The 26,882-nt window shown below is 36.8% G+C and overlaps 3 protein-coding genes across 4 annotated transcripts; all 3 read left to right on the top strand.

Annotated features, from left to right (window-relative positions):
- Positions 1–7,984: 7,984 nt before the first annotated feature.
- Positions 7,985–10,181, top strand: LOC147547430 (protein TIFY 9-like). The gene is made up of 6 exons (XM_086666051.1): positions 7,985–8,204; positions 8,286–8,457; positions 8,570–8,663; positions 8,764–8,878; positions 8,990–9,050; positions 9,907–10,181. Exons 1-6 carry the CDS (start codon positions 8,105–8,107, stop codon positions 9,983–9,985), a joined length of 621 nt encoding a protein of 206 aa, XP_086522177.1. The 5' UTR covers positions 7,985–8,104; the 3' UTR covers positions 9,986–10,181.
- A 2,853-nt stretch (positions 10,182–13,034) lies between these two features.
- Positions 13,035–18,805, top strand: LOC147547429 (long chain base biosynthesis protein 2a). Its single transcript, XM_086666049.1, has 12 exons — positions 13,035–13,828; positions 13,949–14,014; positions 14,764–14,852; positions 15,026–15,171; positions 15,239–15,363; positions 15,512–15,605; positions 15,743–15,906; positions 16,636–16,797; positions 17,074–17,200; positions 17,325–17,491; positions 17,623–17,730; positions 18,292–18,805. The coding sequence occupies exons 1-12, from the start codon at positions 13,703–13,705 to the stop codon at positions 18,385–18,387; spliced, it is 1,470 nt and encodes a 489-aa protein (XP_086522175.1). The 5' UTR covers positions 13,035–13,702; the 3' UTR covers positions 18,388–18,805.
- A 1,594-nt stretch (positions 18,806–20,399) lies between these two features.
- Positions 20,400–23,940, top strand: LOC147547428 (Tetratricopeptide repeat (TPR)-like superfamily protein). 2 transcript variants are annotated; one of them, XM_086665555.1, is made up of 2 exons: positions 20,400–23,210; positions 23,292–23,940. In XM_086665555.1, exon 1 carries the CDS (start codon positions 20,702–20,704, stop codon positions 23,204–23,206), a length of 2,505 nt encoding a protein of 834 aa, XP_086521681.1. In that variant the 5' UTR covers positions 20,400–20,701; the 3' UTR covers positions 23,207–23,210; positions 23,292–23,940. The 2 variants fall into 2 exon arrangements, with proteins under 2 accessions (XP_086521681.1, XP_086521682.1); XM_086665556.1 differs by having other exon boundaries at positions 20,417–23,210; positions 23,350–23,940.
- Positions 23,941–26,882: the final 2,942 nt, after the last annotated feature.

Here is a 26,882-nt window from a genome sequence, read left to right as displayed (position 1 = left end):
CAGTTGGTCACAAATCGGGGGCCAAAACGGAATTAACCCTTAGTATTTTGAGATGGAAATGACAGAGTGACTTGGAATTTGGTACTTAGAGGATGACATGTTTCCTCATTTGGAAACAAAAGCAGTCCCCACTATAGTCAAACTTTGAAAAAATCTTGTCTTTTAGTGAAATTCACGTCATTATGTCATCTTCTAAGTCATCCTCTAAGTCACTCTAGCATCTCCCTTTGTAGATTGAGTCTTGCTTGAAGTTGTCATTGGAGGTCGCACGAAAAACTAGTCATACTTTTGAGGGTAAATTGGGAAATAATTTTTTTTGTGGCAAATATTAGATGAATAAATTTGATGATTAAGATATTTAAGATACTCAAAAAGACAAAAACCAAGTTTGTAATTGACACATTTTAAAATTAAGGGTTATTTCCCTAATGGCCCCCTACTTTGTGACCAGCTTCCTGCCTAGTCCCCTACTTTACGAGAAATGCCCATATGGCCCCCTCCCGTTATAACACTGTTACTCTCTCTCTTCCATTTCTTTTCTCTCTCCTCCAACATGTTTTCTCTCTCTGCCACCTCGTTAAACCTGCCAACTCATCATGGTCTGTTCCGGCAGACCTTAAAGGTCCTTCTGAGAAGGGTAACCCCCTTCGTCGGAGTTTAGAGAGAGAGAGGGAGGTGAAAAAAATATATATATATTTTTTTTTTAGAGAGAGAGAGAGGAGAGATGAATTTTTTTTTTTTTTTTTAGGTTTAAAGGTCGCCGGCCGGAAATTGGTCGGTCGGCGACCTTCCCGGAGAAGATGATGAGTTGGCAGGTTTTAACGAGGTGGCAGAGAGAGAAAACATGTTGGAGGAGAGAGAAAAGAAATGGAAGAGAGAGAGTAACGGTGTTATAACGGGAGGGGGCCATATGGGCATTTCTCGTAAAGTAGGGGGCTAGGCAGGAAGCTGGTCACAAAGTAGGGGGCCATTAGGGAAATAACCCTAAAATTAAATACTTCTACATCATCTGAAGATCTCAATTGAGTTTTGTATTAGAGATGCTTTTTTAAAATAATAACTTTAAAGTCTTAAGTGGCCTTAGTATTTTGAGATTGAGTCTTGTCTTGGAGATGTTATTGGAGGCCACACGAAAAACTGATCAATTTTAGAGGGTAAATCGAAAAATAACCTATTTTTGTGGCAAATATTAGTTTTTTTTTATGGGGTAGCCGGTCAGGACTTCAATGAACAACCAGAGATACTAATAGAGAAAATGTACACCTTCATCAAAAAAATAATAATAGAAAAAATGTACTCATGACATTTTAAATGTGGTAGGCTATTAGATGCATTGTATCTATAGACAACACGTTTGGTTCAAATTTCAAACATTAATTCCAAGGGCTTTGGGAACACTTTTCTAAGACAACCTAACCATTGTAGGAGAACAACTCTATAAAAAATTATTATCACTATTGTTTTTGTTATTTGTAGCAGTTATTATATGAATTAAAATATTTTTAACGATTTATTTTTTTGTCGGACATTGATAGACTGATGGAAAATTGGTGAATATTTATGATTATATTTATAATGTTATTAATATATTATTATACGAAATATCATTATAAATATATTTATAATGTTATTTATAATGATATTTCAAACAAAAACTTGTTAATATCAGGTAAATATTATGGTTATTTCTATTTTGGTTCTCAATTTGTTACTAACTGGTCGTTTTGGCCCCATAAGTAGGGTTGGGAAAACGGTCCGGAAACCCGCGATCCGACCCGTTCGGCCCGAACCGTGAGAGACCGATGACCGAAGCAGCCCCGAGTCGGGCTAACCCGGCCCGATATATCGGGCTAATAGGGTCGGGACTCGGACATGTTCTCAATTCCGAGTCCCGGCCTGTTAAGCCTGTCCGAGTCCCGACCCGATTGGTTGCCCGTTAGTATAGCCCGATAAGTTGGCCGTTTGTAGAGCCCGAATAGTAGCCCGTCGGTAAGCCCGAAAGTCCGCGAGTTTTTCTTTAATCCAACGGCTGAGATTAAATATGATCTCAGCCGTTGGATTAAATCAGGCCACCTATAAATACCCCCTCTTCTCAGGGTAAAAACCCTAATGCCTCTCACCGAACCCTATCATCTCTCTCTCTCTTTCCGCCGCTCTCTCTCTCTCTTTCCGCCGCTCTCTCTCTCTCTTTCCGCCCCTCTCTCTCTCTCTTTCATCTACTGTTGGTTCGAAGTCTACATCTTTCATCTACTGTTGGTCGAAGCCTCTCAATCATCTACTGTTGGTTCGAAGTCTACATCTTTCATCTACTGTTGGTCGAAGCCTCTCAATATGGTTAGTATACATCATCATCTCTCTGTGATTTTCCATTAAAGACTACATGTGGGTTGAAGTTGGTCGAAGTTGGTCGAAGTTTATGATTACTTATGGTCGAAGTCTCTGATCTCTCTGATGGTTAGTTCATAATGGGTATACGCTGATGATCTTCGGATCAAAGGACGCGGTTAAGCCTTCGAACTCATCTGATGGTTATTTATTTGATGTTATTTAATTTATTTGATGTTATTTATTGAATGTTTTAGTTAAATGTTGTAATGTGTAATGAATAATGTCTATAACATTATTTGTTATGATTATATGTGAAGATCTCGCCTCTAACGAGTCAGATCTGTTTGATCAGACAGATCACAGTCCTAAACCTTTGATCTGTCTGATCAAATAGATCAGATCTATAATGTATTTGTTATGTAATTTTTTTTTGTGGTTGATGTTGATGTACTTGTAAACAAGAAAAAATAGTGGATAATTTTTTTTAGTTCTGAAACAGAACTCAACTCATTTGAGTCTGCTCTGTTTAATCAGACAGATCTAACTATCGATCTGTCTGATCAAACAGATCAGAGTGTCTGTTTCAGAACGATTACATAAATAGATCATAGTATCATACTATCATAGTTCATTGATAAGTATGATACTATGATTATCACATACAAATTAGAGGATGTTTAAAATATGTTTTTAGTTCTGAAACAGATCTATCTAATTTGAGTCTGATCTATTTAATCAGACAGATCTGACTATCGATCTGTCTGATCAAATAGATAAGATTTTTCTGTTTCAGAACCATTAGATGGAATGGAATAATGGATAGTCATAGTCTCATAGAGATATCATACAAATATACGATCGACCCTAATGATCTTGCCTTCATCAACTATTAGGAGTTTTCTAAACTAATATTCTCTGTTTTTCAAACTAATCTTCTCTGTTTTTCTTTCTTTTTTAAAACAAATAAGTTTTTTAAACTCCCTTCTTTCTGTTTTCTTTTTCTACAACAACATTTTCAAATTTTTTTTTATTTTTTTTTCAACTATTCTTCTCTCTTTCTCTCTCTGGTTTCTTTCAAACAACCAAGTTCTCTTTTTTAAAACAGTTAAGTTATTTTCTTTTAACTTTGTTCTAAACTTTAAAAAAAAAACTTGGTTCTAAACTTCTCTCTTTCTTCTCTCTTTCTTTCTTAAAACAACAATATTTCTAACCTACTATGTTTCTAAAACTTCTCTTCTCTCTTTCTTCTCCCTTCTCTGTCTTCTTTTTTAGAACTTCTGTGTTCTAAGTTTTAACTACTTTGTTTCTACCTTCTTTTCTAACTTCTTTTTTTCTATTTCTAAGTTCTTAAACTTCTTTGTTTCTGAACTTGTCTATTTCTAACTTCTATGTTTCTTACCTTCTCTGTAGGACTCATGATTTCAGACTGGATCACTTGTCATTCCAGTTTTGGATGCTTTGTATAAACACTTAGAAGGACCGAATTGATGAAGAACCTAAATGGTTCTCCCAATTGTGGACACTTCTTTGTTGTTAGAACACTGTAACCAAAATGGGTGATTCAAGGAAGCTGGTTAGAAATTGAATGTCCGAACGAAAATTGATGTTCCTACAAACCGATGATGAATTTCGTTATCTTAGTTCTCTTCACATGAACTCAGCTTAGTAGAATGACTTTCTATGTTGGCTGTGGTTCTACTTAGGTTGATTTGACAGAGAGTCAGAGTGGTGCTCATGGAGAAATATCTCCTGCTGGTACTGCTGATCCTCCTGTTCCTGGTGTGTCTGTTCCTGCTGGTTCTCCCGCAGGCAAAGTAGATGTGCTGACTGGAACATCAACCTGTACGAGAGGCAGAACTTCTAAGGTTTGGGACTTTTATTCCTTTCATGATGCTCCTGATCCTAAAAATGGAGGCAAGATCATTAAAATGGTCAAATGCAACTTTTGTGGTGTTTCTCGAAATTCGAAATCTTCTAATGGGACAACACATTTCAAGAGACACACATTTAAGTGCGCTAAAGCACTAAAAATTGACTTATCTCAATCAAAGTTGGTACAAGATCCAAACAGCGGAAATATGGGTTCATTTCAGTTTAGTCAGTCGAGAGCTCGCAAAAACACCATCAAGCTTTTAATCCTTCGCGAGTTGCCGATGCAATTTGTGGAGGACCCTTTCTTTCAATTTTATATCACTGATTCCTTCCATCCTGGGTTCAAGTCATTTTCCAGGAGCACAATCAGAAATGATATCCTTAAATACTTTAAGGAAGAAAAAGATGCACTCAGAAATGCTTTACTTAGTGCTCCTGGTCGAATTGCTCTTACTTTTGATATATGGTCTTCGAACCAGAGGCTTAGTTACATGTGCATAACTGCGCATTACATCGATGAGATTTGGTGTGTCCAAAAGAGAATCATCTCTTACATTTTGTTGGACAAGTCTCATACTGGGGAACACATTGCCAATGTTTTGTATGATAAGTTAACTAATGATTGGATGATATCTGGCAAAGTATTTTCCTTGTCAATGGATAATGTCAGTGCAAATACTGTGTCTGTTTCTCGATTAATCGAGTTAATGCCTCATTTACCATTGAGAGGCGAATTGTTTCATGTTCGATGTTGCTGTCATATCTTGAACTTAGTTGTTCAGGATGGCTTTAAAGTTCCTCAGTTTAAATAAATCTTACACGGCTGAAAGGTTGTCTTGAATATATCTCTGCATCGGAGACACGAAATGCACAATTTCGAACACATTGTGAATCAAAGAACTATTCTCCTAAAAAATTGCAGTTGGATGTAAAACATCGTTGGAATTCAACCTACCTTATGTTGAGAAGTGCCCTTCCGTTTAAGGATCCGATTGACTCGTTCTTATCTGATCGATCTCCGCCTTTTGTCTTATCGAATAGTGATTGGCAGCATGCCAATTTGTTGTACAAGTTTTTGAAACCTTTTTATGAGGCAACCAACTTCTTTTCTGGTGTTGATTATGTGACTTCTAACTTCGTCTTGGAGTATTTGGTTGATATTGGGATGGTATTTTTGGATAATCGACATGATCCTATGTTTGCGGGCATTATTCATTCGATGGAGGCTAAATTTTGCAAGTATTGGGGTGAAACTCCGGTATTGTTTGGTATTGCATGTATTTTAGATCCAAGGATCAAAATGAAAGTTGATATGCTCTTAACCGAACTTGATAACTGTTTCGATACTTCGGCTCATGTTATCAAGTGTTCTACTGAGCAATCTATCACCATGATCGGCAAGTTACGTGAATTATTTAAAGAGTATACGGCTGATTTGAGTGTGCCTACATCCGTTTCTTCGTCGTCTACTGTTGATCAACCCGAGAGTGAGCCCGATGGACCGTCTAGGCGTGGTGCTTTTTGGAGAAGTATTAAGAGAGTCTGAAAGGACCCTATAGCTACCGCTTCCAAAGAAATATCTAGATATGAGTCTGAGCCAGATCATGCGGTCGATAATATTGAAAAGTTCGATGTTTTGGGTTGGTGGAGTGAGAACGAGAAGAGGTATCCGATTTTGTCCCGAATAGCACGTGATGTTCTTGCTGTCCCGGTTTCGACTGTTGCTTCCGAGTCGGCTTTCTCTTTAGGTAAAAGAATTTTGGGGGACTATCGGAGTAGCCTAACTCCGGAAATGTTGGAGTGTTGTGTTTGTCTTAAGGATTGGTGGAAACATGAGCTTAATGTTACTTTGAAGGAGTTTGATCCGTTAAACGACGGGTTTCCCGAACCAACTCCTAGTCCTAGCATTTCTCAAGTTCAATTGCTCGATTAATGAATGAAGAAGGGAAATGTAACTTTTTGTTTATATTTTGGACTTTTTGTTATTAAAATGTTGGAGGGAAATGTACTTTTTGTTATTAAAATGGGTGATTATGTAAGTTTGTTTATGATATAATCTGATAATCATATATATAATGGTTGGTATTTTAATTAATTATTGTTTTTTTATTAAATTATTGTTTATTTTTTTTTTAATAATTCATTAAAACCCGAGCCCGCCCGACCCGAGCCCGTTGAAACCCGTTCGGGTAGCCGTGCTCGGACGGGCTACGGGCACTTCAAGTCTTTGATTCGCCCGGCCCGATCCGCCCGGCTCACTACCTCGGGCTCGGCTTATCCGAGCCCGATCCGCCCGAGCCCGGCACTTGGTAGCCCGAGCCCGCCCGATTCCCACCCCTACCCATAAGTATGCACTTTGATTGGCCCCAAGAACAAATAATAAAAAAAAAATATTTTTTTCCGAAAATATCATTAGAGATCAAAATGGAATCAAACTCACAAAATTGTAAAAACATTAATATCCATATCATTTCCCCTTCTCTCTTCCACTTCATAGCATCTCTCCTCCACCCTATCTCTCCACTTTGCCCATTCTTCTTCGACAGAAGGTCGTTGCTGCTGATGTCGAAATTTATCAATCTGATTATCAGACAGAGTGAATAAATTTGATGTTGGATCACGGAGCCTTCCACAATCAATCCTGCTCCGGCTTCTGTTCTTTAAAATCTGGAAAGGAAACATACAAGAAACTCGGAAACTTCTGTCATGCTCAAGATAGTCAGATTGACCTTGCAAATAAAAGATTGAGTGTTAAGTGAACCTTGGAGTTCGTACTTTCTTCGAGGTGATTTAATGCCCTTTTATAGACTACTTTGGACCGACTGTCGATAGATGGTGATGACGAGGCGGCTGAGATTCACCGTGTTGGATTGAGACTACTATTTCGTAGTTAAAATATTTACGGGTTCCTTTTGAGTTTATCTCATATCTTAGATATTTAGGAGTTCTTTTGTTTTAGGATCCTCGATAGACATCTTTTCGAGTTAGTAGATTCTCTGGAAGATGTTCCCTCCTCTAGAGACTCTTGAAGTCCAAGTTAGGCAGATACTAAAGATCTTCATCGACTGAGATCTTTGTTCAGATTCAGGATAGAGTCAGTAAGCGTTTGACACGCTTCTACCTTCCCATATTTAGGGCTTAATGTATCGGTCTTGCTTACGTGGACCCCCCAGCCTTCTCACGAATCTCAAGACAAACCTGGTTGTATTTGAGTCAAATCAAAGCTTAAGGTGCCCTATGAAAATTGTGGCAGACCTCCTTCGGATTCGATCTCCCTTGCTGACCTGTCGCAAGTTGACCCATGAACTTTTATTCTATTCTTGGCTCATTGATCTCAGTCAATTGATGACCACTTTTTGTAGTATCAGTTGCCAGTAACTTCCGATCGACGACCCTCACTCCTCTAAAAAAAAATTCTCTTTTATCTCTTTTGTACTCTCTCTTTGGCGAAGGGAAGTCTGGTAAACCAAACCGTGGGTTGTCAAATAATAATAAAGTATTAGAGTCTTATCAAAACAGAAAAGGAGATGATATGTATTTTTTTTAGAAATTGATTACGATCTTAAACTATGGAAACCACCTCCTCTGAGAATCGAACATCGGACTTCCAGAATTTTGGAGTTTATGTCATCCGGACAACTGATTGTTGATTTTATTTTTTTGAGATTGGGAGAGGGTATGTTGGTCAAATACTCGACAAGCAAAAGGTTTTGGAGTGTAACAAGAGTTTCGCTACAAAAGCGCGTGGAAGACGTGCGTTTTCTTTCTCTCTTTCCCGCTGGTCGTTGTATTAACTGATCCTTTACTTCCTTCCTCCCATAATAAAATATCTCATCACCCTTCTCGTTTTCTTCATCTCTATCCAAAAGCAAACAACTCCGAACCCTAAAATCAAAATCAAATTATGTCGAAATCTCCTCTAATAGAACTCAATTTCTTTGATATGGAGCAGAAAAACAAATCTTCTTCTTCATCACCAGAACCTCCACCAACAACATTTCGAGGTATCAAATCTCTTTCTCTCTCTAGACTTTCTCTCTTTCTCTTGTTGTTGGCTCATAAATCTTGCTTCATTTGATTTTCAGGCATTCAAAGTGCAATTTCTAAGATAAATCCACAACTACTAAAATCTGTAATTAACTCATCTGGAGCTTCCATTATCAGTAACGAAGTTGAAGAAAAAAAATCCGAAAAAAATGGCGATTTCTTCAAGAATCTGTTTCCTGAATCATCATCTTTACCAATATTCAATCCACGGTATAGATTTAATCAGATCCGTTTCGAATCTTATCTCTATTTCTATTTGAATACTTGTAACTAGCTAGTAGCTTTGACCATAATAAACTGATCATTTTTAATTATTTTTCAGATGTTCTTCTCAGATTACTCCAAGATCAAATGCATCTCCATTAACGATTTTCTATAACGGAACTGTTTCTGTTTTTGATGTTTCTCGTGATAAGGTTTGATTATTAATTTGAGATTTCAAACTTCAATCCTTTTGTAAAATTTATTCGTTTGTTTACCGATTAGATTGAATTTCGTTTTTTTCTTCCTGTTCAGGCTGAGATTTTGATGAAGCTTGCTGAAAATAAAAATATATCAAAATCTGTTGAATCGACAGTGGTTTTAACTTCAATCGAAGAACATAAATCATTACTGGAAAAATTTAATGGAGGTCAGTACAATGATGATCAATGGCTAAATTTGTTTGATTAATAACAAAAGAAAAATATAACTTGGTTTCTATCTTGATCTGATTTTCTTTTTACGTTTTTCTTCTTGCTAGATGATCTACCGATCGCTAGAAAGAAATCGCTCCATAGATTTCTAGAGAAACGGAAAGAAAGGTAAATTGAATTTCCGTACGATTCTTCCTTTTCATTTTGGCGGGTTTTTGAAATCTATTTCAATGATAACATTTTGTTCTTAATCTTCATGCCAATATATAGAAAAAATTAGTACATATAATTTTTTTATAGTGTCAGGTAACAAATTGAATCCATAATGAGATAGCTAATCAATTTTCAATTGGTAATATGCAATTAGAAATCTAAAATACACAAATTTTGTCCGACTTAAAATAGGATTTACATCACTTTTTGCAAGATAAGGATTTTATGAGTGAAATTAAGATGTCAAACAAGATGAGATCTGACTACTTCAAAATATAACATTGGAGTATTAGACTGCATTATAATATAATATTCTTGTTGTACGAGAAAAGTATTTTGATTTTATAGATGTAGTTACAGTTGTTTACATCATTTTTCTAATAATTTTAAACCAAAGGTTGTTTCAATACAAAAAAGGATCTACTACGGTAGACTAACGAGAAATGATAGAGAACAAGAAAATCCAGACATACATCCTATGTAGCTTGCCGTGATTCGTTGTCTAGTGAGTTAGAATAATCAAAAACACTAATCACAACAAGCCACATAAGATGTATGTCTAGATTTTCTTGTTCTCTATCATTTTTCAAAAAATTTTTTATGTGTAATAATAACATGAATGGACATAGCTGAATTAAACTAGAAATAAATAAAGGTGTAAAACTTCAAAAAAGTTATAGAAGTACAGTAATACACATGTACTTGAATGGTAATCTTGGTACATTGAATGTAATATAATTTATTATTATTTATAAATTAAAAGATTTAATAATTTTATCGTGTCAGAGTTGAAAGTTTGATCATTTTTCAGGATGACCACCGTCTCGCCATATGGATGTGTTTCGAGTCCTCGTGAAGTCAAGGAAGTTGGTGGTTCTAGCAGGATATAAACATGTCTGATTGTTAAAGATCATGAGATGATGTTTCTACCAATGTTAGTAGATTGACGTTAGAATAGAAATATATAAAAAGTATGATACTCCATATATTGTTTTTTGAGTTAATTCTTATATGCCCCCTACTTTGTGACCAACTTCCTTTATAGCCCTTTTTTTCGTAAATTCAAATATGACCCCCTATTTTCAAGTAAATGTCATTACTACCCTTCTTAATTCTAAATTTAAAACATTAAAAAAAAGTTATTTCCACCTCACTCCTCTTTCTCTCCACCTCATCTCTCCCTATCCGGCCGGCGACCTTGCCGGAGAAGAGAGAGGTGAGTTGGAGAGAGAGAGAGAGGTGAGTTGGAGAGAGAGAGAGAGAGGTGAATTGGAGAGAGAGAGAGAAGTGAATTGGAGAGAGAGAGGTGAATTGGAGAGAGAGGGGTGAGGTGTAGGGAGAGATGAGGTGGAGAAAAAGAGGGGTGAGGTGGAAATAGTTTTTTTTTTAATGTTTTAGAATTAAGAAGGGTAGTAATGACATTTACCTGAAAATAGGAGGCCGGGGCCATATTTGAATTTACGAAAAAGAGGGCCATAAAAGAAGCTGGTCACAAAGTAGGGGGCCATATAGGAATTAACTCTTGTTTTTTTTGTTTGTTAAAGAAGTGTAATAGTACGATGTCCTTTTTATTCTTTGACTATATTAATCAAAATTAGTGGCATAATTTCCTCCTCTGACCTCTTCTTTTGTTAAAGTGAGCAGAAGCAGTGGGCCATTTTGTTGGTTTCCTCCCCTTTGCCTTCTTGTATATACTTGTTTATCACGTGTTATTCCAGGTATTCTCATTTTTAACAATGTATAAATACTCCTCTTTTCAAAGTTGTTGTTTTTTTTCGGAATTTCCTTTCAAAGTTGTTGAACAACCTCCATTTGCATGTAAAATAGACGGAAGCTTCGCCAAAAAAAAATCTAAAGTAGACCGTGCTGCTTGCCCAAATTTATTGGCACTTCTTTATCACACGATTGTGTTGGGGACATACAAACATTTGGTCAGACTATGGAAAAAACTTATGGTGTGTTTGGTCGCATGACTCCTATCAAAAGCACGATTTGTTAGGACAAACCAAGGGTTCATGATTCCTGAATCCTAAGGATTTCTAATTCCAAAATTTTTATTAGACCAAAATCTCACCCTACCCCCTAAGATTTGCTAGATTTTGGATTAATAAACTTAAATCAACACAAAAAAAAATTCTTATACAAAATAATTATGTTTAACATACTATTTTTTCAAAAAAAAATTTTTTTGTCGAAAATTGTTTTTTTCCGAAAATTATTTTTTGCCGAAATTTTTTTTTTTTTCTCCGAAAATCATTTTTTTTGCCGAAATCAACCCCCCCCCCCCCCCCCTAAAAAAACATTTTTTTCCCGAAAATTATTTTTTCCACCAAAAAATCGTTTTTCGCCAAAAAATATTTTCGTAAAAAAAAATAGGCTTCATGAAATTTCGGTTACCGAAAAAAATGGTTTTTAATTTTTTTTTTTTTTGAGAAAAAAATGCCTTTCGGGAAGAATTATTTTTGAAAAAAAAGCGTATACGAAAAAAGTTAAAAAAAGGTTTCTCGAAAAAAATTACGAAAAAACGGAGAGTTCTCGAATGGAACGATATTTGAAAAAACGAGTTTCGAGAACAAGGTTGATTCAATAATTTTTCTAAAGAAGCGTTTGAAAATACTCAAATAATAATAAATCATAGGATTCTTATTGGTTATCAAACAAACTAAAAAAATGTTACTTGGATTCATGAATCCGTGGAATCATGAATCAGAAGGACTCATGAATCCGCGGATTCATGATTCCACCATCCAAACACACCATTAATCTAAAGTCTTGAAAATTAGTAACATGTTTATTTTTCTCTCTAATCTTCGTCTTCACCAGCACTACGTCTGACCACCATCATCACTTCCGACGACCACCCCTTTAATCAACCCACTGTTTTCTATTTCTCTATAAATATCTCTTTTTATCAAACACACACCCTCTCTTTATCTTATTTTCCCTCCTCTTTCTCCATTCTTGCAAAAGGAAGAGTTTCCCTTGCTGAATCCACTTCTTTTAATAAGGGGTCTCATTACAAAAATTGAAGTTATTACTGACGGCATAAAACGTCGGTAGTTCAAGAAAACTGTCGGCAAAAGTAACTCTTGACGGTGAGAAAAACGTCGGCCATATCGAGTTGAATGAAGACAAGAAGGAGAAAACCGATAGTCTGAGAAGGGGAGTCGAACGAAGATAAGGGTTTCCACTCAAATCTGGTTGAAGAATAAACCTAATGCACCTTCGCATGGAACTGAAGTCCTATATCGAGTTTCATCTGAAACCCTAAATAGTGGTTTCCTAGAGGGAGGGAGCGAGAGAAAAAACAAGAAGGAAAAGAAAAAAGGACGAAGATGATGGTAATAATGGTGACAGCGAGAGAAAGAAAAAAAAAATGTTGTCAGTAATCGTCAAATATCATCTTTGGCATATTTTCCTGACGACAATAAATAAGAAGTATAAATAAACATTGACTAATAAATTTGGTTAACTCCGAGTAGTTTTGGAAGCTAAACTAAAATGTTAGACAAACACAAAAGTTAAAAAACTCTAATCAGATCCTAAATTGTAGGTCAAACTGAAATTAATCCTAAAATCTTCAATCGTACCAATTGGGAGACAACTCATGACGGGGTCAAGGCTGCTTTCCAGACGGAGTCTAGCAAGAGCAATTAATCTAAACGTAGACAAAGATAAGAATGAGTCTGAGGGAAGTGAATGTGATAATGTGAATCATGTGAGGGAACATGAGTGGAGTAATGACCTCATCCAACAGTCAATATTAGTTGGTTGATTCCTAATAAAATTTTACTTTGCTTAAAAAGTTTCAATGGTCTAAATACTTTCACATATCTCTCACGTTTTTTTTATTTCTAAATTATTTCATTTGAAACCGCAACCTTAGTGGAATATTGCACACTGTTTTAGATAAATATTGTTGGACCTATTTTCATTATTGACTTGTTGAATTTGTTAGAATTAAATGAATTCAAAATTTGATATGAGAATCAACTTAGTTCTCTCTCATTCTCATTCAGCACACAGTACTACCCTCGCCATCACAACCACAACCACAACCACCACCATCGCCACCACCACCGCGTTTCTCACTCTTGTCCTCCTCTATCTCTCTCCGTTTTTTGTCCTTCTATTTCAAATGAAAGTATGTGTTTGTGGTGGTTGACGAAGATGAAGGTGAGGAGAAAGAAACATAGTGGTGGTGGTGGTTGAACTTGAAGGTGTCGGTCAAGATGAATAATGTGCGTATATGAAATGAGTGTACGAGGATAAAACTGTATTTAAGTTGTGACAAGTGAGTGTATCCAAAATTCCCAACATAAAATAATATGGGCCTCATACCATACCAAGGCCAGGCCCACCACACCCAATTTTTCTTGTTCATGAAAGATTGGAAAGGCCGAACCGGATAGGTTTGTTTTTTTTCCCTCTCTCTCTCCATCTCTCTTATTCTCTCTCTCTCTAATCCGAACACCGATTAGAAAAAGATCTGATAGTGTGAAAATCACTGATTTCAGATCTGGTTTTTTTTCCTTTCGTTCGGATGATCCAACTATAGAACTTCTTCTTCATCTTCTTCTCTCAAGTTTGTTGAAGCAGAGATCAAAATGATCACGATTCCGTACACGACCGCTCTAACTACGCTTTTTAGCTACGGTTTACTTTTCGCTTTTGGACAACTCAGAGATCTCTTCAGGAAATTCGTCGAATGGTTGAGTGCCAAAAATATTTCGGTACATATCTTCATTACGATTTCACCTTCTTTTTTCTTATCAATTCGATCTATCTGATTATTACTCATAATCTTCTTCTTCTTCTTCTTTTGCTAATTTGTTTTAATCTCATATTTATAGGGTTATGCTCCTATTTGCTTAGGGCTTGAGGATTTCTATGTCAGACGTTTGTATCTTCGAATTCAGGTAATTCTCATCTCCTACTTCTCCTAATATAATCTGAAACTATTTCATTTTTGTCTGAGTTTATCTGATCCGTTCAAAAGTTAATCGGGCAATGCCGGTGTTTACAGTAAAAATTCAATTCTATGTGTAAGCCTTCAAATTAGCTAGATTTAGCATTATATGGTATCAGTGTACGATATATCTGTGAGAATAGTCCCACATAGGAGAAGGGCGATATAGAGACCAAGAATATAATGTCTAGGTCCTCTCCACTCATTTGCCAATTGGTTCTGAGTTGGATTATCACAAACTTAAGATGATACACATGATAGGCTTAAAAACTACACGTACTCCACGTCATCTGAATAGGAAAAAAACACGTGTTAGACTCAAAGAATGCCGCACGTGAGGAGACGTGTGAGAATAGTCCCACACGGGAGAAGGGCGATATAGCAACCAAGAATATAATGTCTAGGTCCTCTCCACTCATTACCAATTGGTTTTGAGTTGGACTACCACAAACTTAACAAATATCTAAGTTTTCAGTATTCTATCATTTTAGATTTTGCCTATTTCATTATGTATATAGATTCTATAAGTTATCTGTACTTCTTTCTATGACTGTGATTCACTGTTAGTGATGCCTAAAATGTCGACGCCGTCAAACGATATATCAAGTTTTGCATTTTTATATTGATATTTGTTAGTGTAAAATTCTAGATTCTCGAACCTTGAAGCTCAAATATTTTGTAATTTTATTCGTTTTGTAGGATTGTTTTGGACGACCAATAGCAAGTGCTCCTGATGCTTGGATTGACGTGGTTGAACGTTATTCTAATGATTATAACAAGACATTGAAGTTAGTATATTAATATGTTTGTTTCGCTTGAAATAGTAGATTAGCATATAGCTTCCGAGATAAAATGATCTGTTATTTTGTGGTTCCGAAGAATATAAGTTGCATACAAACCAGATATGTATATTATAAGGATATGGATTAAGGAATTCATCCAACTGATTGTTTTGGTGCAGACGAACCACAGAAACTAGTAAATGTCTCAACTTGGGATCGTACAATTACCTTGGTTTTGCTGCAGCAGATGAATACTGTACCCCACGTGTAATTGAGTCACTGAAGAAATTTTCACCAAGCACCTGTAGCACACGTGTTGATGGTGGTACGTGTTTAAAACTTCGAAGTGTCCCTTTATATGTTCCTTCCAGCTAATTCTGCTTTGTCATTAGGAACAACGATATTGCATAAAGAGTTGGAGGAATGCGTTGCTAATTTTATTGGAAAGCCTGCTGCCCTAGTATTTGGTATGGGATATGTTACAAACTCTGCCATCCTCCCTGTCCTGATTGGAAAGGTTTGTGCACCTGCAATTTCCTTCCATTAATGTGTTCTGCATACATATGACTGTCCATTTAGCTACTGGGTTTTGTTTTTAACTAACTACTAGCAAGCCAATAGTTCCCATGTTTTGCATTTTTTCTAATGAGGGTATTTGTCGACAGGGTGGTTTGATAATTAGTGATTCCTTGAACCACAACTCAATTGTTAATGGTGCTCGAGGATCAGGAGCTACGGTTCGAGTTTTCCAACATAACAGTAAGTCTTTCCAAATTTGTGAACATTGCGCAATATATGTGAGAGCTCCACTGTAGCCCGTTGGTACCTTTTTTTGTGTGCACCTAATGCTTCCTCTGTTCTTTTCTTTTTTTGGTTTTTACTTAATCTTTTGATAGCGCCATCCCATTTGGAGGAGGTTTTGAGAGAACAAATTGCTGAGGGACAACCTCGGACACGTCGACCTTGGAAGAAGATAATTGTTGTTGTAGAGGGAATCTATAGCATGGAAGGAGAGCTTTGCAAGCTTCCAGAGATTATAACAGTTTGCAAGAAATATAAGGTTTGTCTTGGTGATTTTCTATTCGTCGTGTTCAAAACTTTTGCAAGTGGATTATTGTGAACTGGGAGTTGCCTTTTTTCGGTACAAGTTTGAGTTTTTATAAACAGAATGTACCTTGCATGTCTTTCTTTATCCTGTTATGAAGTTATTGGAGAAAAATTAAGTCAATAAGCTAAGTCGTGGCGAAGGAACTAAAACATCTTTAGATGATGTGATTTATATGAACAGTGTTGATCGAGCCAATTGAGACCAAAGCAAACTAACCCTTACCCTGCAGCTGTGAACTTTTTCTGTCGTTAGAACACTTATTTATGTCTACTTCTAGTTGGCCTGTTTAGAGATGTGAGGCAGGAACCTTTTGTACTGGGTTAGGAGGTGAGCTTTGTGTTCACGTTTTCATATATTTTGAAGTGTAATCATATTGCATGCCCCATTCAAGGAGAAAGAAATAACAGAATCTACACACTTTTTTTGATATCTGAACATCCTTTAGTAACAAATTGGATGCTTCCCGCTAGAAGAGTTACCTGCAGTTCTGAATCCGTTTCTTCATACCATGTTGAATTGCTGTATAATTAATCTATCTGATCAAATATTGAACAGAATTGCCATATAGGTTTTTGGTGGCTATATATCTGTTCATTCTTAGGTTGAGTTTGTCCTGCTTATAAATTCTTCTATTTAAAAATAATCATGACAGTTCTTACTCTATTTTGGTTGCTCTTACAGGCTTATACGTATTTGGATGAGGCCCACAGCATTGGAGCAGTTGGAAAATCAGGAAGAGGGGTTTGTGAGCTTCTTGGAGTGGATACCGCTGATATTGACATCATGATGGGAACTTTCACAAAGTCATTCGGATCATGTGGTGGTTATATTGGAGGATCAAAGGTTTTGTTTTTATTCTTTTCTACCTCTATTTCAACCTGTTTTCTTATTTCTTAAATGGAAATATTGGCAAGCCACCTGTTACACATTTTTTTCTACAAATGTTTTCCCGTTTTTTTCTTAGACAAAGAAAACAAAACATTGGTGTTGTAGAGCTTCCAACACTGTCAAGTGGTACTTCTTTTGCTGTTTTGTGTAGAAGTTTGAGGGTAACTAATATCTTAGTATACATGTAGGTAGTGTGTTCACTGTAGTAAGCTCTGTTTAGTTTTCTTTCAGGAGGTTATTGAATACCTGAAGTTCACTTGCCCTGCTCATCTTTATGCAACATCAATTTCACCACCTGCCGCTCAACAAATTATGTCTTCCATAAGGGTTATTCTAGGGGAAGATGGTTCTAGTAGAGGTTCGTGTACTTCACTTCGCTGTTTAAACTGGTCTATTGTAACTTCTATTGTTTTACACTTGGAATAACGGAATCATTTTTTGTTTAAATAATGTGATGTCTCAGCTTATTTTGGGTTTTATAGGGGCTCAGAAACTTGCACACATTCGAGAAAACAGCAACTTCTTTCGTTCAGAATTACAGAAGATGGGATTTGAGGTTCTTGGAGACAACGACTCTCCTGTGATGCCTATTATGCTTTACAACCCAGCAAAAATCCCTGCCTTCTCTCGCGAGTGCTTAAAAAGGAATGTAAGTGTGCCGGTTGTTAAATTGGTTAAGAAACTACAATCTGGAGCAAATTTTGGTTTTTGATCTTCATCGTATCATTTCATTTATTATGCTTTTGCGGTGTTAACATACTCTAAATGGTGCTATTATAGGTTGCCGTGGTCACAGTTGCCTTCCCAGCAACCCCATTATTATTGGCTAGAGCTCGTATCTGCATATCTGCTTCTCATACCAGGGAAGACCTTATCAAAGCCTTGGAGGTAAGTTTCTTATCTTCTACAGTTACTTTTGGGTAATTTGTTATATGGTAATTATTTCCATTGTCAATTGGTTGCAATACATGAGAGTGACACGCAAGGGTGCTGCTCCTCGAAGTAGCTTTAAGTTGCTCGTCTACTTATCTACTACTTGGAAGTAAAATATGATTAAGATTTCATTTACTTTGTTACTCGGAAGGCAAAATTGTTCTTTACTACCTATCTCTATTAAATTCCAACAATTTGGCAAGCTCTATTACATTTTGCATGATATTAGCTTCAGACATTTCACTAGTTAAGAACTCATCAATATATACGATGGGTATCTGCATTTCTTTTTGGTCGTTGGTCAAGGATAGAGACTAGTGAGGGCAACCATAGAAATATCTTATGCTTCCTAGCTTAGTAGTACAAAATTGTTCTAAGATAGGTATTTATCTTTAGCTGTATATGTGTATGGATTTTCCTTCAGACCATTAGATCGTTCTAGGTTATTAGGGCCGAGAAGCGAGTGCTTGGAAACTTTATGTTTCTTTTAATGACAGTAGGAGTAATTTTTGTCAGGTTATCAGCGAAGTTGGTGATCTTGTGGGCATTAAGTACTTACCCGCTGAGCCGAAAAAGCAGGAGCAAGATGGAAGCAGGATTAAGCTCGAGTAATAAAGATGTCAGCGAGGAAGCAGAGCCGCAGGATGAAAGATAGCGGGGTGAAACTGGATCGAGAAAGAGACTCTTTCAGTTAGGAAAGATTGTTTTGTCCGAAGTTGAATGTGATTTTGATTTGATCCCCAACAACTGGTAACAGCCGTTATTATTCTCTCAATATTTCTTGCTGTCTCTGAAAAAAGGAAGCTTAAACGATGGCCGTTATATTCCACCATATGTATTTTTATCTTTTCTTTCTCTTATCAAAATCCCGAAAACTTGCCTCTTGGGTTGGTGAAAGAGATCAGATCAGTGATTGTTTGTAAATGTAGTATCATGGAAACCCTAGTGTTTTGTTGTCTGAAGCTACTACTGGTATTTATATTTGATTGTTCTCTGGAAGTTGTTATTATATGTATAGTTAGTGGATAAAGTTTTTGTGGGTATGCAACACCTTTATAAGTTTATATTGGATCTCTGTTATGGAACCATCAAGGAGAGTTACCAGACACCTTGTCCAGGGTGAGAGAGAGGAGACGCTGTCGCCCGAGAGGATAGATGAAAAACGATTTTTTTTTTGTTTTTTGTGAAACTAGTCATCTGACCAAAGCAGGAGAAAGAGTGAGGGACTAAAAAACAAATATAGGGGGGGAGGGGAGCGAAAAAAAGCAAATACGGAGTAATTTTTTAAGGTGTCCTTTGGCAACAAAATAGGTCCTTTGCTTAGTAGAAATATTTTTTGCTTTGTTGAAGTAAAAAAATATCATACATCTATTTAGTAAAATAGTTGCTTATAAAAAAAAGTCAAAATGTTAATTGGGAACATAATTTATTTTTCTATTTTTTTAATTTTCTATTCTCATAGGGAAAACTCATTTTAAGTTTATACACACGATTCCATGATAACTATTATGGCAAACGTGGTGGAGGTGGTGGTTGCGGTGGGTCCGTGGTAAAAGTGGTAGTGGTGTTGGATGTTTGAAGAAATGGTGATGAAGGTGGTTGAGATGGTGATGGAGATACAATGGTGGTGGTTAAGGTATAGTGGTAGAGGTGATGTGGTGGTGGTGGTAGAAGTATGGTGGCGGTGGTAGTATGGTGGAGGTACGGTATTGGTGGTTGAGGTGTGGTGGTGGAGCTAGTAAGGTAATAGTGGTGGTGGATGTGCAATGGTTGTGGTTGAAGTGGTGGAAGTGCGGTGGTTGTGGTGGTGGAGGTGTGGTGGTGGTGGAGGCTTGGTGATGGTGGTAGTTGTAGTGGTGGAATTGCGGTGGTGGTGGAGCTGTGGAGGTGTGGTGGTGGTGGAGATGGGGGTGCAGTGGCATCGATGGTGGTTGAGGTGTGGTGGTGGTGGAAGTGTGATGCTCCCATTGAACTTTTAGAGATTTTGTTAAGAATGTCCATAGAAGATGCTCCTAGTTGGCCCCTTTGTAAAAGAAATTTTTTTTTGATATAACAAATTTTTGAAGAGATAGTGGATTTTATCAAATTTTCTGAGACTATAAAAACTCTTCTTCCTCATCTTTTCCCATCTCCCACCAGCCACCAGCCACCAGCCACCACCCACTCTTACTACACTACCGTAGGCCACCACCAGTCCTCTTGTATCTCTTTCCACCCAAAATTGTTGGTGGTGGTGGTCGAAAAAGAAGTGAGAAGAGAGAGAAAAAAAAATTAAGAGTCGCCGATAATGGCAGCGACATTTACGAGCACGGAGAAAGAAATGATTGTTGAGTTTGGATGAAAAAACAGAGAAATCCAAAAAAAAAATTTAGCATAATAAGTTGGGACAATAACTAGAAAGGGAAATTTTAAATACACTCACCATATTTGTTACATACTCACATCTAAGGTCATTTTTGTTGAAGTCAAAGAAGATGTGAGTGAGGCGGGCAGAAAATGGTTAGTGTATATAACATTTCTCTAACTAAAATTTTGCTATTTGGTGGTGCCTATAATTTTAGGGTGGGTCAAAATTTTATCATGAGGTCCAAGTCCAATACTTATGAGATGGCGGGAACTCAAAAGACTTCAATTTAGATCCCGAGTTTGCCGGCAGAATTTAAAAGACTACCTCTTCTTCTCTACTCAAATCTTTCTTCTCCAAAATTTCATTGTTGACGATTCATTTCAGTTTCTAGGGTTTTGCTATGATCAGAGTAAACCATTTCAAAGCTCCGTCTAGAGAAAATTTGTTGACAAACTCAGATTGATTCCAGAAGCACGATATTCTCTTTCGAAATAATAAAAGAAACAGAATTCCTAGAACTCCTTTATGGCATTTGGTTTCTTTTAATCTTTTTCCCCTTTTGAATTTATTAAGGCACGCATGATTAGTTTTTTGCGTCCTAGGGTTTCCCCATGGATGAATTTCAGAATTTCTCCTTTATTCAATTATTCAATCATGGGTTTCTTCAGAAACGGATTTTCATCTCAATCTGTGGAATTATCTGATCAATATGAGAATCACGTAAATTCATTGACCCCACCGGAGTTCGATTCTCATGCGTATGCCCGGATGTTACAAGAATGCACCACAAATGGGGATTCAACAAGAGGGAAGAGTCTTCACTGTGATATCTTGAAGAAGGGTAATTTTGTGGATTTGTTTACTTGGAATATTCTACTGAATTTGTATGTCAAAACTGAGTTAATACCGGATGCTCAGAAACTGTTTGATGAAATGCTTGAAAGAAATACCATTAGTTTTGTTACTTTAATTCAGGGTTATATGCAAACACTCCAGTGGGATGAATCAATGTGTTTATTTTCTAGGCTTCAAAAGGAAGGACATGAACTTAATCCTTTTGTTTTTACAACTATTCTAAAGTTGTTTGTGATTGTGGAACTTGGGGAGCTTGCTTCGCATATCCATGCCTGTATTTATAAACTCGGACACGATTCAAATGCATTTGTTGCAACTGCCTTGATTGACGCTTATTCGTCTTGTGGAATTGTTGATGGCGCGAGGGAAGTTTTCAATGGGATTCTTGAAAAAGATATGGTCTCTTGGAGTGGGATGATAGCTTGTTATTCGGAGAATGATTATTTTGAGAAGGCATTAGAACTCTTTTGTTGCATGAGGAAGAACGGTCTGGGACCGAACAATTTTACTTTCGACAGTTCACTTAAAGCATGTTCAGGTTTATTGGCTGTTGACTTGGGAAAAAGCATTCATGGATGTGCCTTGAAAACACGATACGGGTCAGATCCATATGTTGCCAGTGCACTTCTTGATCTGTACACCAAATGTGGAAATTTCGATGATGCCCTTACGGTTTTCGTGGAGATGCCTAAAAAAGATGTTATTCTTTGGAGTTTCATGATCTCACGTTATGCTCAGAGTGGTCGGAGTGAGGAGGCTGTGAAGCACTTCTATGAAATGAAGAGAGCTTCGGTGGTTCCTAATCAATTTACTTTTGCTAGTGTCCTACAAGCTTGTGCGACCATGGGATGTAAAGTATTAGGGGAGCGAACTCATTGCAGTGTTATAAAGGTTGGTCTCGATTTAGATATTTTTGTTGCAAATGCCCTCATCGACGTGTATGCTAAATGTGGGAGAATGTTGGATTCGGATAAACTGTTTCTAGAGTTGGTCCCTAAAAATGATGTGACTTGGAACACAATGATTGTTGGGTATGTACAGCTAGGGAACGGGGAAGAAGCACTTCGATTATACTCTGGGATGCTTGATGCCCAAATAAAGGCAACCCAAGTTACCTATTCAAGTGTTCTTCGTGCTTGTGCAAGTTTAGCTGCTTTGGAAACTGGGATTCAGATTCATTGTTCGATTGTTAAAACCACATTTGACAGAGATACAATAGTTAGAAATGCTCTAATTGATATGTATTCAAAGTGTGGGAGCATTAAAGATGCCCGTTCTGTTTTTGACACAACAAACAGTTTAGATGAAGTCTCATGGAATTCCATGATCTCAGGATACTCTTTACATGGTTTAGGTAAGGATGCATTACAAGTTTTTGAGAAGATGAAGGAAAATAAAATAAAGCCAAACAAGATAACCTTTGTTGGTGTACTATCAGCATGTAGCAATACTGGACAAGTTGATACGGGTCGATTTTATTTTAATTCCATGTATGGGGAGCATGGCATTGAACCATGTATAGAACATTATACATGTATGGTATGGCTTTTAGGACGTTCAGGTCAACTTAGCAAAGCTGTGACGTTCATTGATGAGATCCCATTTGAACCTAGTGTTATGGTGTGGCGAGCTCTTCTTGGTGCATGTGTGGTGCACAATGATATTGAGCTCGGGAAAGTTGCTGCAAAAAGAGTTCTTAAAATGGAACCCCGGGATGAGGCTACCCATGTTTTATTATCGAATATATATGCAGCTGCTAAAGAATGGGATAATGTAGCTTATGTCAGAAAATACATGAAGAAGAAAGGAGTGAAGAAGGAACCAGGCCTTAGCTGGGTCGAGAGCCAAGGAAAAATTCATTACTTCAGTGTGGGAGATACATCACATCCTGATATTCGGCTAATCAACGGAATGTTGGAGTGGTTGAATGTAAAGATCAAGAGAGCAGGCTATGTAGCTGACCGTAATGTTGTTTTGCTAGATGTCGAAGATGATGAAAAAGATCGCCTCTTATGGGTACATAGTGAGAGATTAGCTTTAGCTTTTGGGCTGGTTAGTATACCACCTGGGAGCCCCATTCGTATCATCAAGAATCTCCGAATATGTGCGGATTGTCATGCTGCAATGAAGCTTATCTCGAAGGTTGTCCGGCGCGAAATTGTTGTGAGAGATATGAATAGATTTCATCATTTTGAGAATGGAGTGTGTTCTTGTGGTGATTACTGGTGATCAAGTAAGTAGAAAAACAATATGTACAGAAACTATGAACAACTCAGCTTATGATAACTTATTCGTGCTACAAAATTGTAACCAGGACCCACAAATTTTCGCCTTTGAGGCAAAAGAAGATCATCAGCTTCTCTTTACCGCAGGAGTAGCTTCTGAATTTATTTTGCCACCGAATTCTATCTTCAGCAAATTCCTTCATTGGGGCAATCTTGTGGGATCTGTAATCGTTTTTTGGAATGAACAAGTCGGTTGTACTACTCTAATCAACAGATCATTGGGGAATCTAACAGTAGCTGGGATAAGTGCAAGGATAGACGTTTACTACTGGAGAGAGGAATGAGCCTGTAAGATTGTTTTAACGTTCATTGGCAAGGTATATCTATACGATCACTTTCAGAACGGTTAAGTAATAATCACATTTTGATTAGATGCTTACTTCTCGTGCTCTTAGTGGTGATGCTATGGAAAGGGTACCAAGGTGGGTGTTATGTGGAGGGTCTTTAAAATTCATCCCAGCAAAGTATGGATTGTGCTCTTGCATTCTCCTGGACAAATTTCTGTGAGATGAAGTTTTGTAATGACTAACTATGCTCATTTTTGGCTTCGGATATTTCCGAGGATGGATCCATTCAGTTATGGTCATGTTCTCCTCGTGTGGTGATCCATTCATTGTTGCATTTTGGCACATCATACATTAATTGAAGGCTTTATCACATCTCGTCTTCTTTTAAAAATAGTTCGTGCAATTTTCTTAATCTTATTATACCAAAATTTAGTTTTCTCACCTAACAGAATCTTGATGATCAAGAACAAGTTTGTTATCACTGACCTAATTGAATGGTTGTTTTTTCTGTATCTTTTAGAGTCAAATATGCGAACAGCTGAAACCTGACTTATGTTTTATACACAAATTGGTGGTAGAGGCGCGGATACCGAACTTCTTGCAATCAGTTCTTATATGCCCCTCACAAGCTAAAGCTGAAAATATTGGCGAGTTATGCTGGATTTGCATGGTAAATCTTCCCTTTAACAGTTTACCTTAAATCGATTTATTCTAATCGCAGGATGGAAATAGTCTGCCTACTATTTATTGGGGTAACTGATATTTGGAACCTCTGATTTGCAGCATTGGGTTAGGGACGGTTTGATCATCCACCTCGTACGTTAGACCGTATGAGGCCCAATAGTATGTCATGGTGTTTTCTCATCAGGTACTCTCTTCATGTGTCCCTTTCATCCTTAAGTTTCATATTCTGCGAAGTTTAGTTTCTCTGCCCATTAGATTTTGTTACCTAGATTGTACAAGTTTTTCGGAGGAAGCCATATGCCACGATTCTCCATTAACCATGATACATTCTACTAATTATCTTAATATGATAGATCGGAATGTTTTGCCATAACGTGAATCTCTTAGGTCGAATATTTGGTTGGTTAAGATAATCAACTTAGTGTATTAAACACGAGTGAAGCCGAACAACCAAGGGCTGGCAAAGCAATTATTGGCTAAGTTTACTTGTTATGCTATATTGATATGTTCGTCAAACTTGTTTATAGGTATACTTGTTCCTATTGCAGAAGCATAGGCTCTTTTACTTTCATATTTAGATATTGATACGGATCACCCAGGTAGAATTAGCCACCCATATGCCTTTCGACGAATCCAACCTTGTGAAAGAAACAGTGTACCTGTCAAATTAGGAGGAAGGGTTTTTGTTAATCATGCCCGATAAAGAAGAAATTGACAAACTACCAAGAAATTTTCTTATTACTCCACACACTAACTCTATCACCCCAGACTTATCCGACAATTCCGACTTTGATTTTCCTTTTTGAGTTCCATATAATTGGGTGGAGGTTGGTCAATCGTACATATTTTGCATTAGTCTATTCATATCAAAAGCTCCTAATTTTCCACTTTTAAATCCCTCCCTGTTCATTTGCTAAGTTAATTAAATTACTCCGAGCCTTAGTTTTGATTGATGGTAGAATATACGTAGTTACTGCAAAAAGCTATTTCTATTACTAATATCTCGAGGATTGCTTGAGTTTTAAGACAATGTGGAATTGTGGATATACAGCTCTATGCATTATGTATTTCTTCGATTTATTAATAATGTCATCATTTGCCTTTTGCAACCATAGGGCGATTATAATCATGATTGCTTGCTTATTTATCAACCAAAGTGCACAATAATGAATATTTCTAGTATATACAAGTGCATCGATAGATTCAAATGAGCAAAAAGAAAGTAACTACCTATCATTGGAATTAGATTTTTCCGTGATTAACTTTAGATTTACGTTCTTGAAATTGATATGCTCTTATTTTCATCCATATATAACATTGTTCTTAGTGACTTCTTGATAAAAGAAAACTCAAACAAGTGACTAATCCGTGATTAAGTTCAAATTTTGGAGTAAAACATAAAACTTGCTACCTACATCATAATGAAAAGAAATTTGTCGAAATAAGACAGCAAGTTAATATTTTTTTTCTTTTGCTAGAATTGCGGGCAAATATATTTATCTGCAAGTATCAGAACCGCTTTTTTTTGGATAAGTAAACACGGAGAATTAGACCGATTTCAAGCTCTTGCTTTGACCCTTTGCTCAGTCCAAAGGTATGGTATTTTCATTTTTGCTGTTTAAATTAATGCATGATTCACTATAATTCTAGGGTTCTGTCATCATACCTTAAAAGAATATGAACATGAAAACTGAATGGCCCACACAATGAACCGTATCGATATTATTATTTTGCGTATACATATGCTTGTTGTTATGAGATATTTTATAAAATACTAACGAGTTATGCAAGAGAAGACTGTCTCATGCAACACATGATCGATCATGGGAAGCACTGGTAGGATTCTAAGCAATGCCAGCCTAATTAAATCCTTTTAATTACTCGAGTAAACAATATATTAGTTGCTAACCCATAATATCGTTTTTATAAATCATGGGATTTATTTGGGATTTTATAGGTGATATCGATCTTTAATATCATAATACTGTTTTATAATTTATTCTGAACGTATTAGTGATACTAGCTAATCAGATTAATAGAATTAAACAGGATTGAATGAGTAAAGAATAGGAGACTATGGTGGTGGTAGTAAAGAAGAAAGGGTTAATTCTAAATTGACCCCCTAAAGATGATTAACTCACTCAAATGACCTTATAAAGATGACAAACTCCAAAATGACCGTTCTTTTTTCATTTTTAGTGTCTTTTCTATTCCTTCTTCGTCGGAGAAGGGTTGTTGGTCAGCCAGCTGACTTCGGACGACCCTTTACCATAATATTTTTATCTTTACATTTCATCGTTTCTTCACCTTTCACCACCTGCACTGTCCAATCACCATCATCGACCACCACCGCCACCATCATCTTCCCTGATTATTATTTTCTACTTGTTCTATATTAGTTTCAAGATGAAACCACAATCTGGGGTTGTAGTCACGATTTTTGCCTTAAACCCTAAGGTTTAGTCGACTTATCTGAGACTTGAAACTTATGATTTATTTCTTTTTGGGGGTTTAAAGAGAACAAAAAAAAAAAACTAAAGGACAATTATTAAGTTTGTGGTCATCTACATTAAAACTAATCGACAGTCAGTCGAGAGGACGATGATATTATATTTCTGGTTATTGGTCACCCTTCTGTCTTGTGAACCT

This window comes from Eschscholzia californica, unplaced genomic scaffold (genome assembly GCF_041429995.1).
Source record: "Eschscholzia californica isolate CP2 unplaced genomic scaffold, dmEscCali1.0.p SCAF_3, whole genome shotgun sequence".
Classification (NCBI taxonomy): Eukaryota; Viridiplantae; Streptophyta; class Magnoliopsida; order Ranunculales; family Papaveraceae; genus Eschscholzia; species Eschscholzia californica.
This window is presented reverse-complemented; position numbering and strand designations above follow the sequence as displayed.